The sequence below is a fragment of the Mesoplodon bidens genome (genome assembly GCF_964165515.1).
Source record: "Mesoplodon bidens genome assembly, chromosome: 7".
NCBI classification, from domain to species: domain Eukaryota; kingdom Metazoa; phylum Chordata; class Mammalia; order Artiodactyla; family Ziphiidae; genus Mesoplodon; species Mesoplodon bidens.
Window position 1 is genome coordinate 77,909,387 of NC_138164.1, and position 12,547 is coordinate 77,921,933.

The following is a 12,547-nucleotide window of genomic DNA, read 5'->3' on the forward strand; positions in this document are numbered from 1 at the left end:
TCCAAAGCTATGAGTCATCAGACTTGCTTACATATTGAGGTAAAATTTATAAGGTGAAAGGTTATGTACCCTAAAGGCAGATGCCTACATTGAAGGCCATAGATAATGGAAAAGGCATTTTCTATGGAGGTAAATTATCTCAGTGTTGTGTATTGGATGGCCCATCCATTGACAATTTTTAAATGAAGGGTAAAGATTGAATAATTTACATATTTCCAGTGTTGTGTTCATCATAATGAACAATAACTAATTTCTGAGTCTCCAGAAGGTATTAGCTCCTCCCTAGCTCTCTCCCATGTCTGGTGCATCTTACTGGGAAGGACTTAGCTACATAACAATATGCTACTTGGCTAAAGAGGCCTGGCAATTTTTTATTGAATAGGTAACATTTATTAACTACTAGACCTAAAAGTACTTTATGGGATATTTGTGTTCGATTCCAAGATGAACCAAACAAAGCATCCCCAAGGAATATTGTATCCCAGTGGAGAAGACAGAGCTGTAAGTCAATACTAATAATAACAGGATAAACAACAATAATAGTGAAAGACAGAATGAGTGCCCGGGAGAGATATCAGGAGAGATATATCTGGGCACAGAGGAAGAAGTAGCTAATATTCTGATAAGAGGGAAGGAGAAACTTTTAAAGCAGAGCTGGCATTTGAAATGAGCCAGGATTCTAGGAGCTAAAGCAGGACACTGCCGGTCATGGGGGCAGTGAGGGCAGAGAGCACGGCACATCCAGGGAAAGCTGTGTACCACATTGTCACTGGTCAGAGGAGCCACAGAATGGCTCATGAGAAAAGTGGTGGAAAAATAACTTTAGGTCAGATTTTGGAGGGTCTTGAATGCCCAACTGAAAAAACACTGGGTGTTTTGGAGAAGGGGAAAATGATCCAGGCTAGATTTGAGAACTGGCTGCAGTCAGGAAACCATAGGAGGAACAGCTTTATAAGTATAGATGGCTTCGTCCCAATGACTTCTACTAATTTTGTTAAGAGTACATAATAATATTTCATGAGTCCTACTTTTCACCAAACAGTATTTATTCAGGTCTGTCACTGTGCTTATTGCCATTATCCATTGAAATTTAGGTTAACAAGAATAACAAAATCCCCACAGGGGCTGACACTCAGGACCAGTACAGCTATCCGAGTGATTAAAATACAGACATAACCTCCCTCCATGTTGGTTGCCAAAGAGCTGCTGCTTTAAGGTTCTCAGATAACCCCCCACTGGAATCCTCCCCCAACAGCCACAGGCCCTACCACTATCCAGCAAGTGGGGTTCGTCTGGCACAGTAGGACTCCTTCATGACCTCTTTCTGCTAAAGCCAGCCTGTTTTGACTGTTTTTCTCTAAAAGATGGGGTAAAAAAAATGTTAAATATCTGGAAGCAGACAGACTGCCCCTTCTGAATTTACAAATCATTGACCTGATTGACGGTCAGAGAACTGAGGATACTGGTCCATTCTTCATGCTTTTTCTGGAGAAAATCCAGAAACAAGGCCAATCTCCAGAGCAGTTCTTAAGATGTTTAAAGAGGTATGGAGCTTCTCCATTCTGCCAAGAGAAGGAATCCCTGAAACAAGAGGCTTCACAGTGGGATTAATTCATCTGAAGGTCGTACAGTTGTTTTTTTTGTTGCATCCAGAATCCCATCACTTTTTCCCTGATGCTTAAAAAAATTGAACTTGCTCGATTTTCCAAAGCATGAGGCACTGGAGCCAAATGTCAGCAATCCTTCCTGTACTGGGGATTCTGTATGCACAATAATTGATTCTCTGCTCTTCAAAGAAAGACAGTTTTTGAAAAGCTAGGCCATTTATTTTCACAGGTGAGTTAAAAACTTTGGCTCTGTTGGACCGGGAGAGGGTCCCTGCATACAGCCTCATCGCCAGGGCCACCGACGGGGGTGGCAGGTTCTGCCAGTCTGACGTCCGTCTGATCCTGGAGGATGTGAACGATAACCCCCCAGTGTTTTCGTCTGACCACTATAACGCCTGTGTCTATGAGAACACAGCCACCAAGGCTCTGTTGACCAGAGTTCAAGCAGTAGATCCCGATGTCGGTAAGTCAGCTGCACTGATGGGATGTCTCCCTATTTGTACATTTGACACATCTTCAGGTGCTACCTGTCCTTTAGTTTCATCAGCCCACCTTGGCTCCTTACCATGAAAACAAGTACATTAAACCACATTTCAGCTCTACCACTGACACACTTCATATGCACAAGAGAACTCTACAAGGCATCTTCCCGCCTCTTTCTAGGATTTGAAGAAGTGATACTATGAATTCCTTTACCTTTTAACAAAGAGCTTGGGGTTTGCATTTTTTTTAACCTTTAGCATAAAAATAATAGCTTTCTTACTTGCCCATTCCTCCTGAACATAGTTAAAATGCTGTGTTGTGGGCTTCCCTGGTGGCACAGTGGTTGAGAGTCCGCCTGCCGATGCAGGGGACATGGGTTCGTGCCCTGGTCTGGGAAGATCCCACATGCCACGGAGCAGCTAGGCCCATGAGCCATGCCCGCTGGGCCTGCGCATCCGGAGCCTGTGCTCCACAACGGGAGAGGCCACAACAGTGAGAGGCCCGCATACTGCAAAAAAAAAAAAAAAAAATGCTGTGTTGTGTGGCAGGGAGAATTCATTTCCATTTCTATAAAGAATTGCATCCCATGCTTTAGCTGAAATATGGCAATCTCGATTTATGGTGGTACCCATAGTGCAAAGACCAATTACGAAATGTGCTGCCAGTCCAATGTGGATTTTTTTTAACTGCCGTTTTCCAGAGTATTTTGCTCATATAAACTGACATTACTAGGAGGCGTGTGGGTGTGGGCGATAAGAAGGAATTAGAACTGAAAGTTGTTAATAAAGTTTGTGTTCCAATACACTTTACATAATGAGATGGTGAGTTAGAAAAGATCAGAGTTAATTGCTAGGTAGTCCTTCTGAGAATGCATAAGTTATTGAGGTGACTGCATGATGGAATCTAAATACGAAAGGGCATATAGACAGCCTCTTGGTTGTGCATTTTAAGAGCTGTAAATCAGGGGACTGGGGAATGATGGGGTGTGTCTGTTATGCTAAACAGGCCTTTATATAATTCAGGGTGTTATTGTTTAATTCTGAATTGAAAGAAAAATTATTGGACTAATGGAAAAGTAAATACATGATAATTAGTTGAAAACAAATGTAGAGCCCAGGGTCCCTGCATATTTCCCCTTAGAGAAATTAGTGGCTACACTATGAATTATTGTTCTTACATCATTAGCATAATTTTTGAGGCTGAGAACCAACACTTTAAAATCTGCATATTGTAAAGCTTGGTTAAAAAAAAATGATAAACAGGAAAAGACTCTTATTTTTGGCTGTGCCACGTGGCTTATGGGATCTTAGCTCCCCAACCAGGGATCAAACCCGGGCCCTTGGCAGTGAAAGCGCTGAGTCCTAACCACTAGACCACCAGGGAATTCCGGAAAAGACCCTTTTATTTATTTATAATTATGTAATACTTACAAATACTCTTTTTTAAATGAGGATTGGAAAACATTCTGTGGACTCTTGATAGCAGACTTTTGGGGAAAAGAGGACAGAAATCATGCAAATGAATCATTAATAATTTAAATTTGACTCTGAGAATGTGTAATTGGGCCAGAGATGAAATTTTAAGATCTAAAAATTTTTTAATTTAAATTAAAATTTCGATTTTAAAAAATTGGAGTTTTTCTACTCACCTCCTTCCTAAAGGAACTGGGTATGCTCTATGTACTAGAGACTGTACAGAACACAGAGGGAGTCTGATCAGTGCACATGATGTTTCAGACAGTGGAGGTGGGGAGAAGTTACTGACTCACAGATATGGTTGTGCTGGAGGGTATGCAGTTAGCTCCATCCTTCTCACTTCTTCTGAGTCAGCTGTCCGGGTTGGCAGTTGGGGAAGAAGGGTTGACCAGACTCTGGGCATTAGCAGGACAGAGATGATAAAGCCTTTCAAAGACCAAACCCAGAATAACGACCTTATCAGCACCTCCCTCTGCTCATTTGCACTAATTAGCAAAAAGTTAGCTTACGCTCAGAGCTTCAAACAGACACGGAGGTTATGAGTGCTGCTCATATAAGATGTGTTCACCAGGCTATTGTATTTGCTTCCGGAAAACCAGAGCATAGGAAACCAGATTCTGGGTCATATTCTCAGTTTTTGTAGAATTCATTTAGCTTAAAAAAAATAAAAACTAAGACAGTAGGGAAAGAACAAATGAACACCTCTAAAAAGGCAAGCTGAGCACCTGCTATTTCCAGGCACCATGCTGAGGAGGTGGGTGTGAAGGTCTTGTTCAGAGCCTGCAGGGGGATTCCAGAGTCAAACCCACATTCTCCAGAGTCCCAGGTGTCAGTGACTGGGGGCTCATGCCATTTTCATTAGCAGCCTGATTCCCCATTTCTCCATCTTCTGTAAGGCAGCACAGAGGAGCGTTGAGCCGCATACTGAGATGACCAGTTTGCGGAGTGGGCGAATCATCTGGTGGCCAAACTCAGCCTCTGGCCTGAAGCTGAGTTTGCACATGAATCGTTAAGACTGAATCCAGCCCTCCAATATCTTTAGTTTGGCTTACATACAGTGTTCCAAAAAGTTTGAATTAATTGTCAATAAAAGTCAAGAGATATTTATTTAAATTTTCAATTTCTGGCATTTTCTAAAAACAGCACTCAGACGACTCAGCAATTCCAGGTGCACAGTCCCACCATGGTAGGAGCCTAATAGCAGCTTCCTCCTTGATACCAGCCAGTTCTCACCCTCCCAATCCCCAACCATCTCACTTACTTATGTTACCACCTGACTTCATAGGCCCCTCTCTAAAGTGACAAGGAAATGTCTGATTTTTAAAGAACTTTTAATTTTGAAATAATCATAGGTTCACAGGAAGTTGCCAAAAACAAAAATGTACGGGAGGTGGCATGTACTTTTCACCCAACCCTTTCTCCCAATGATACCATCTTGCATAACTGTAGTACACTCAGATTTTGGCGCAGGTGCGTGTGTGTGTGGTTGTGTGTAGTTGTGTGTGTGTGGTTGTGTGTGTGTGGTTGTGTGTGTGGTTGTGTGTGGTGTGTGTGTGTGTGTGGTTGTGTGTGTGGTTGTGTGTGTGTGTGGTTCTATGCAGTTTTATCACCTGTGCAGCTTCATGTAACCACCACACCCACCTCCTCTGCACACTTCCTTCCCAGTCTCTAACCCCTGGCAACCACTAATCTCCGTCTCTATAATTTTGTTATTTCACAAATGTTATTTAAATGGAATCGTGTAGTTTGTCACCTTTTGAAAATGGGCTTTTTCACTCCACATCATTCCTTTGAGATCCATCCAAGTGGTCTAATTCGTTTCTGACCCTAGCGAAGAACATTGGTTCCATTTGTAAAAATGACAGTGCTATTTGGTTCATGAAACTTCTTTTGTTAAGCATATTCCTTTACCTAAAGTTACAAACGATTTCAACAGCATTTGGCTGCAGTATATACTAAGTCACTATAAACTGCAGAAGAAAGACAAAGATATATTAATCTGAAATCCAATTCCATTGCCTCATAAATTCAAAACGCTTACAGTGACTTGCTAACTTTTCATATCCTGGTTTCCTAATTTTAAAAAATATTATTGCTTTTAGCCAAGCAACTCTTTTCCTATGCCAAATTCATTATTCATAATGAACCAACTGCCTGGGTCAGGAATAAAATAAAAACAGAGAAAGACAAGACCATTTTAGCACCCAATTTATGAGTTCTAAGAAATAGCACGGCAACTGTCTAGATTTCAGCATTAAATTCTTAGTTTTCCTGTAAAGTGGAAACATCCTCAATCCCATGAACTAATGACACGACTTTATGACCTAACATTTATAAAAATTTAATCATTTCAGTAAAGATTAGGAGACCTTTTGTTGCACCACCTCTTCGGGGTTAATATTTTACTATTTACCATACCTCTTAAGGTAGGAATTGTGTCCAGGTTCTCAATTTTGAGGGTTTTTTAAGCTAGCAAAGGGCATATGCAGAGGTGAAAATCGGAGCCAAAATCTGTGACCATTTTAGGCAAAGTGACATGGAAATAAAATGTAAACTTGCACTGGAAAATATGCCAGAGACCATGATTTATTGAGAGGCTAATGTCCAGATATTTGAGATTCAAGAGGACATATTTTTCCTCTTATGGATCAGGGACATAAAGCAAGGAAATGTTCCAATGAGCAACTCACTCCTTTCCTGTAAAATATTTCCTACAAAGTTTAGAACTTCTTTCAGGGATTTTGGAGAAACTTGGAAGCTTGTAACATGCATTACATTTATTTTCCATTCAATATAACTGATATTTAATGAGTAGCTATGTAGCAGGCATTCTAGAAGTAACTATACAAGGAACGTGCAGTGACAGGCCCAGGTTCTATGCAGTAGTGAAGGGCATGAATCAGCAACACATAGACCTTGAATAAAAGGAAGAGCTCACAGAATGAATGGGATTCAACAGGCAGAGGGAGAAAGGCCTTCAGGAAGAGAGGAACCAGGAGGATGAAGTTGCAAAGCTGGGAAACTCTGGACCCAGTTAAATAGTTGGGAGATCATCACATGGTCAAGGACAGAGAGAAGGCAGTGAGATGAGAGAAGGCATCTGGGCCTGATTGTGGTGGTTCACAAAGACCAGGAATTGTGTGCTTAAACCAATAGATAGAAAAGAACCACCGAGCACTTTGGAGAAAAGAAATTCATCAGTTCTGGTTTGGGGAAATGCTAATCTGATAGGAACATCTAATATGGGCGTTAGGAAATCTTCTAGGAGAGTATCAAGAGAGATCACAGGGGCCAAAATTCGAGTAGTAGCTTTGGGATTTAAAAGGAAGGAGCAGGGACTTCCCTGGTGGTCCAGTGGCTAAGACTCCATGCTCCCAATGCAGGGGGCCCAGAATTGATCCCTGGTCAGGGAACTAGATCCCCCATGCCATAACTAAGAGTTCACATGCTGTAACTAAAGATCCCGCATGCTGCAATGAAGATCCTACACACGGCAACAAAGATACCGCGTACCGCAACTAACACCCGGCACAGGCAAATAAATAAATAAAAGGAAGGAGCAGAGGAGAGAGAGATTTTACATGTGAAATCTGTCTATTTTGGTGCTGACTGGATTGAAGGCACAATGGACAGGCTAGACAAGAACTCAAACTCGTGCACCAGGTGCAGGTGCTGCTTGCACAGAAATAGCTTAGGTGGCCTGAAGCAGGACCTGATGTAGAAAGATGAAAAACTGGAGACACATTGGGAATTAAAGTACTCCTTCAGGAAAATGTCAGGAATAAAGATAACAAGTTTGTTAATCATGACAGAGTAAGGAGGCTTTGCCTTCGAGGGGTTTACAGTCATAGTGGGAAACAGGCAAGCACAAAAGAACATTCAAAGAAAAATGGAATCAATGTTATAATAGAGTTGCATCTGTAAAAGTAGGAATTTTGCTTATTTTTTAATTTAATTTCTATTTTATATTGGACTACAGTTGATCTACAATGTTGTGTTAGTTTCAGGTGTACAGCAAAGTGATTCAGTTATACATATGCCTATATTCATTCTTTTGCAGATTTTTTCCCATATAGGTTATTACAGAATATTGAGTAGAGTTCCCTACACTATATAGTAGGTCTTTGTTGATTATCTGTTTTATATATAGTAGTGTGTATATGTTAATCCCAGACTCCTAATTTATCCCTTCCCTTTGGTAATCATAAGTTTGTTTTCAAAGTCTGTGAGTCTGTTTCTGTTTTGTAAATAAGTTCATTTGTACCATTCTTTTATATTCCACATATAAGCAATATCATATGATATTTGTCTTTCTCTGTCTGACTTACTTCACTTAGTATGATAATTTCTAGGTCCATCCATGTTGCTGCTAACAACATTATTTCATTCTTATTTGTGGCTAAGTAATATTCCGTTGTATATATATGTACCACATCTTTTTGTCCATTCCTCTTTCAATGGACATTTAGGTTGCTTCCATGTCTTGGCTTTGTAACTAGTGCTGCAATTAACATTGGGGTGCATTTATCTTTTGGGATTATGATTTTCTCTGGAAAAAATAGGGATTTTGTAACGATTAGTCAATACATGTAAAATGATAGCACAGGTCCCTGTGGGAACATGAAAACATGAGCAATGAATTTTCAAGTGGGACAATTCAGGAAGAATTCACAAAGTGGTATTAGGATTTAAGTTGGGTTTTAAGGGTTGGGGCTTTTCAGAGACCTTCAAGATGTCAGAAGAGTAAGGCGTGGAGATCACCTTCCTCCCCACAAATACATCAGAAATACATCTACATGTGGAACAACTCCTACAGAAAACCTACTGAACGCTGACAGAAGACCTCAGACCTCCCAAAAGGCAAGAAATTCCACACGTACCTGGGTAGGGCAAAAGAAAAAAACAGACAAAAGAATAGGGACGGGACCTGCACCAGTGGGAGGGAGCTGTGAAGGAGGAATGGTTTCCACACACTAGGAAGCCCCTTCACTGGCAGAGACGGGGGTTGACAGGGGGGAAGCTTCGGAGCCACGGAGGAGAGCACAGCAACAGGGGTGCAGAGGGCAAAGCGGAGAGATTCCTGCACAGAGGATCAGTGCTGACCAGCACTTACCAGCCCGAGAAGCTTGTCTGCTCACCTGCTGGGATGGACGGGGGCTGGGAGCTGAGGCTTGGACTTCGGAGGTCAGATCCCAGGGAGAGGACTGGGGTTGGCTGCATAAACACAGCCTGAAGGGGGCTAGTGCACCACAGCTAGCCGGGAGGGAGTCCGGGAAAAGGTCTGGAACTGCCTAAGAGGCAAGAGACCATTGTTTTGGGGTGCCTGAGGAGAGGTGATTCAGAGCACCACCTAAACGAGCTCCAGAGACAGGTGTGAGCCGTGGCTGCCAGGGCAGACACCAGAGACGGGCATGAAATGTTAAGGCTGCTGCTGCAACCACCAAGAAGCCTGTGTGCAAGCACAGGTCACTCTCCACACCTACCCTCCCGGGAGCCTGTGCAGCCCATCACTGCCAGGGTCCCGTGATCCAGGGACAACTTCCCCGGGAGAACACATGACGCACCTCAGGCTGGTGCAACATCACGCGGGCCTCTACCACCATAGGCTTGCCCCTCATCCCTACCCCTCCCTCCCCCTGGCCTGAGTGAGCCAGAGCCCCCGAATCAGCTGCTACTTTAACCCTGTCCTGCCTGAGCGAAGAACAGACACCCTCAGGCGACCTACATGCAGACATGGGGCCAATCTAAAGCTGAACCCCAGGAGCTGTGCGAACAAAGAAGAGAAAGGGAAATCTCTCCCAGCAGCCTCAGGAGCAGTAGATTGAATCTCCACAATCAACTTGATGTACCCTGCATCTCTGGAATACCTGAATAGACAATGAATCATCCCAAAATTGAGGTGCTGGACCTTGGGAGCAATGATCTACATATATATATTTTTTTCCTTTTTCTCTTTTTGTGAGTGTGTATGTGTATGTGTATGTGAGTGATTTTGTCTGTACAACTTTGCTTTTACAATTTGTCCTAGAGTTCTCTCTGTCTGTTTACTTTTATTTTTATTTTTTTAAGTATAGTTTTTAGCACTTGTTATCATTGGTGGATTTGTTTTTTCATTTGGTTGCACTTTTCTTTCTTTTCTTTTTTTTATTACATTTTAATTTTTAATATTTTCCTTTATTTTAATTATTTTATTTTATTTTATTTTATTGTTTTCTTTCTTTCTTTCTTTCTTTCTCCCTTTTCTTCTGAGCCATGTGGCTGACAGGGTCTTGGTGCTCTGGCTGGGTGTCAGGTCTGTGCTTCTGAGGTTGGAGAGCAAAGTTCAGGACATTGGTCCACCAAAGACCTCCCAGCTCTGTGTAATATCAAGATCTCCATCTCAACGCTAAGACCCAGCTCCAGTCAACCATGAGCAAGCTACAGTGCTGGACACCCTATGCCAAACAACTAGCAAGACAGGAACACAACCCCACCCACTGGCAGAGAGGCTGCCTAAAATCATAATAAGGTGACAGACACCCCAAAATACACCACTGGACACAGTCCTGCCCACCAGAAACACAATATGCAGCCTCATCCACCAGAAAATAGGCACTAGTCCCCTCCACTAAGAAGCCTACACAACCCACTGAACCAACCTTAGCCACTGGGGAAAGACACCAAAAACAATGGGAACTATGAACCTGCAGCCTGTGAAAAGGAGACCCCAAACACAGTAAATTAAGCAAAATGAGAATTCAGAGAAACATACAGAAGATGAAGTAGCAAAGTAAAAACCCACCAGACCAAACAAATGAAGAGGAAATAGGCAGTCTACCTGAAAAAGAACCAGAACAATAATAGTAAAGACGATCCAAAATCTTGGAAATAGAATGGAGAATATACAAGAAACGTTTAAAAAGGACCTAGAAGAGCTAAAGAGCAAACAAACAATGGTGAATAACACAATAAATGAAATTAAAAATTCTCTAAAGGGATCAATAGCAGAATAACTGAGGCAGAAAAACGGATAAGTGACCTGGAAGATAAAATAGTAGAAATAACTACTGCAGAGCAGAAAAAAGAAAAAAACAATGAAAAGAAGTGAGGACAGTCTCAAAGACCTCTGGGACAACATGAAACACACCAATATTTGAATTATAGGGGACCCAGAAGAAGAAGAGAAAAAGAAAGGGGCTGAGAAAATATTTGAAGAGATTATAGTCGAAAACTTCCCTAATATGGGAAAGCAAATAGTCAATCAAGTCGAGAAAGTGCTGAGAGTCCCATGCAGGATAAATCCAAGTGAAACATACCAAGACACATATTAATCAAACTATCAAAAATTAAAGACAAAGAACAAATATTAAAAGCAGCAAGGGAGGGCTTCCCTGGTGGCACAGTGTTTGAGAGTCCACCTGCTGATGCACGGGACGCGGATTTGTGCCCCGGTCCGGGAGGACCCCACATGCCACAGAGAGGCTGGGCCTGTGAGCCATGGCCGCTGAGCCTGTGCATCCAGAACCTGTGCTCTGCAACAGGAGAGGCCACAACAGTGAGAGGCCCGCGTACCGCAAAAAAAAAAAAAAAAAGCAGCAAGGGAAAAGCAACAAATAACATAAAAAGAGATCCCCATAAGGTTAACAGCTGATCTTTCAGCAGAAACTCTGCAAGCCAGAAGGGAGTGGCAGGACATATTTAAAATGATGAAAGGGAAAAATCTACTACCAAGATTACTCTACCCAGCAAGGATCTCATTAAGATTCGATGGAGAAATTAAAACCTTTACAGACAAGCAAAACCTAACAGAATTCAGCACCACAAAACCAGCTTTACAACGAATGCTAAAGGAACTTCTCTAGGCAGGAAACACAAGAGAAGGAGAAGGCCTACAATAAAAAACCCAAGACAATTAAGAAAATGATAATACGAACATAAATATTGATAATAACCTTAAATTTAAATGGGTTAAATGCTCCAACCAAAAGACATAGACTGGCTGAATGGATACAAAAACCAGACCCATATATATGCTGTCTACAAGAGACCCACGTCAGACACAGGGACACATACAGACTGAAAGTGAGGGGATGTAAAAGATATTCCATGCAAATGGAACTCAAAAGAAAACTGGAGTAGCAATTCTCATATCGACAAAACAGACTTTAAGACAAAGACTATTACAAGAGACAAAGAAGGACACAACATAATGATCAATGGACAATTTGAGAAGAAGATATAACAATTGTAAATATTTATGCACCCAACATAGGAGCACCTCAATACATAGGCAAATGCTAACAGCCATAAAACCGGAAATTGACAGTAATACACTCATAGTAGGGGACTTTAACACTCCACTTTCACCAATGGACAGACCATCCAAAATGAAAATAAATAGGGAAACACAAGCTTTAAATGATACATTAAACAAGATGGACTTAATTGATATTTATAGGACATTCCATCGGAAAACAACAGAATACACTTTCTTCTCAAGTACTCATGGAACATTCTCCAGGATAGATCATATCTTGGGTCACAAATCAAGCGGTGGTAAATGTAAGAAAATTGAAATTGTATCAAGTATCTTTTCCGACCCCAATGCTTTGAGACTAGATATCAATTACAGGAAAAAAATCTGTAAAAATTACAAACACATGGAGGCTAAACAGTATACTACTAAATAACCAAGAGATAACTAAAGAAATCAAAGAGGAAATCAAAAAATTCATAGAAACAAATGACAATGAAAACACGATGACCCAAAACCTATGGGATGCAGCAAAAGCATTTCTAAGCAGGAAGTTTATAGCAATATAATCCTACCTCAAGAAACAAGAAACATCTCAAATAAACAACCTAACCTTACACCTAAAGCAATTAGAGAAAGAAGAACAAAAAGACACCAAAGTTAGCAGAAGGAAAGAAATCATAAAGATCAGATCAGAAATAAATGAAGAAGGAATGAAGGAAACAATAGCAAAGATCAATAAACCTAAA

General features: G+C 41.3%; 1 protein-coding gene across 1 annotated transcript in view; it reads left to right on the forward strand.

Moving 5' to 3' along the window:
• The window catches only part of FAT3 (FAT atypical cadherin 3), a gene marked incomplete at its 3' end in the record, with an annotated part of 711,881 nt that overhangs the window by 619,125 nt on the left and 80,209 nt on the right, over positions 1-12,547 (forward strand). The window contains exon 15 of the mRNA XM_081241325.1: positions 1,837-2,070. Within this exon, the coding sequence (XP_081097451.1) occupies positions 1,837-2,070 (234 nt within the window). The remainder of the gene's footprint in view (positions 1-1,836; positions 2,071-12,547) is intronic.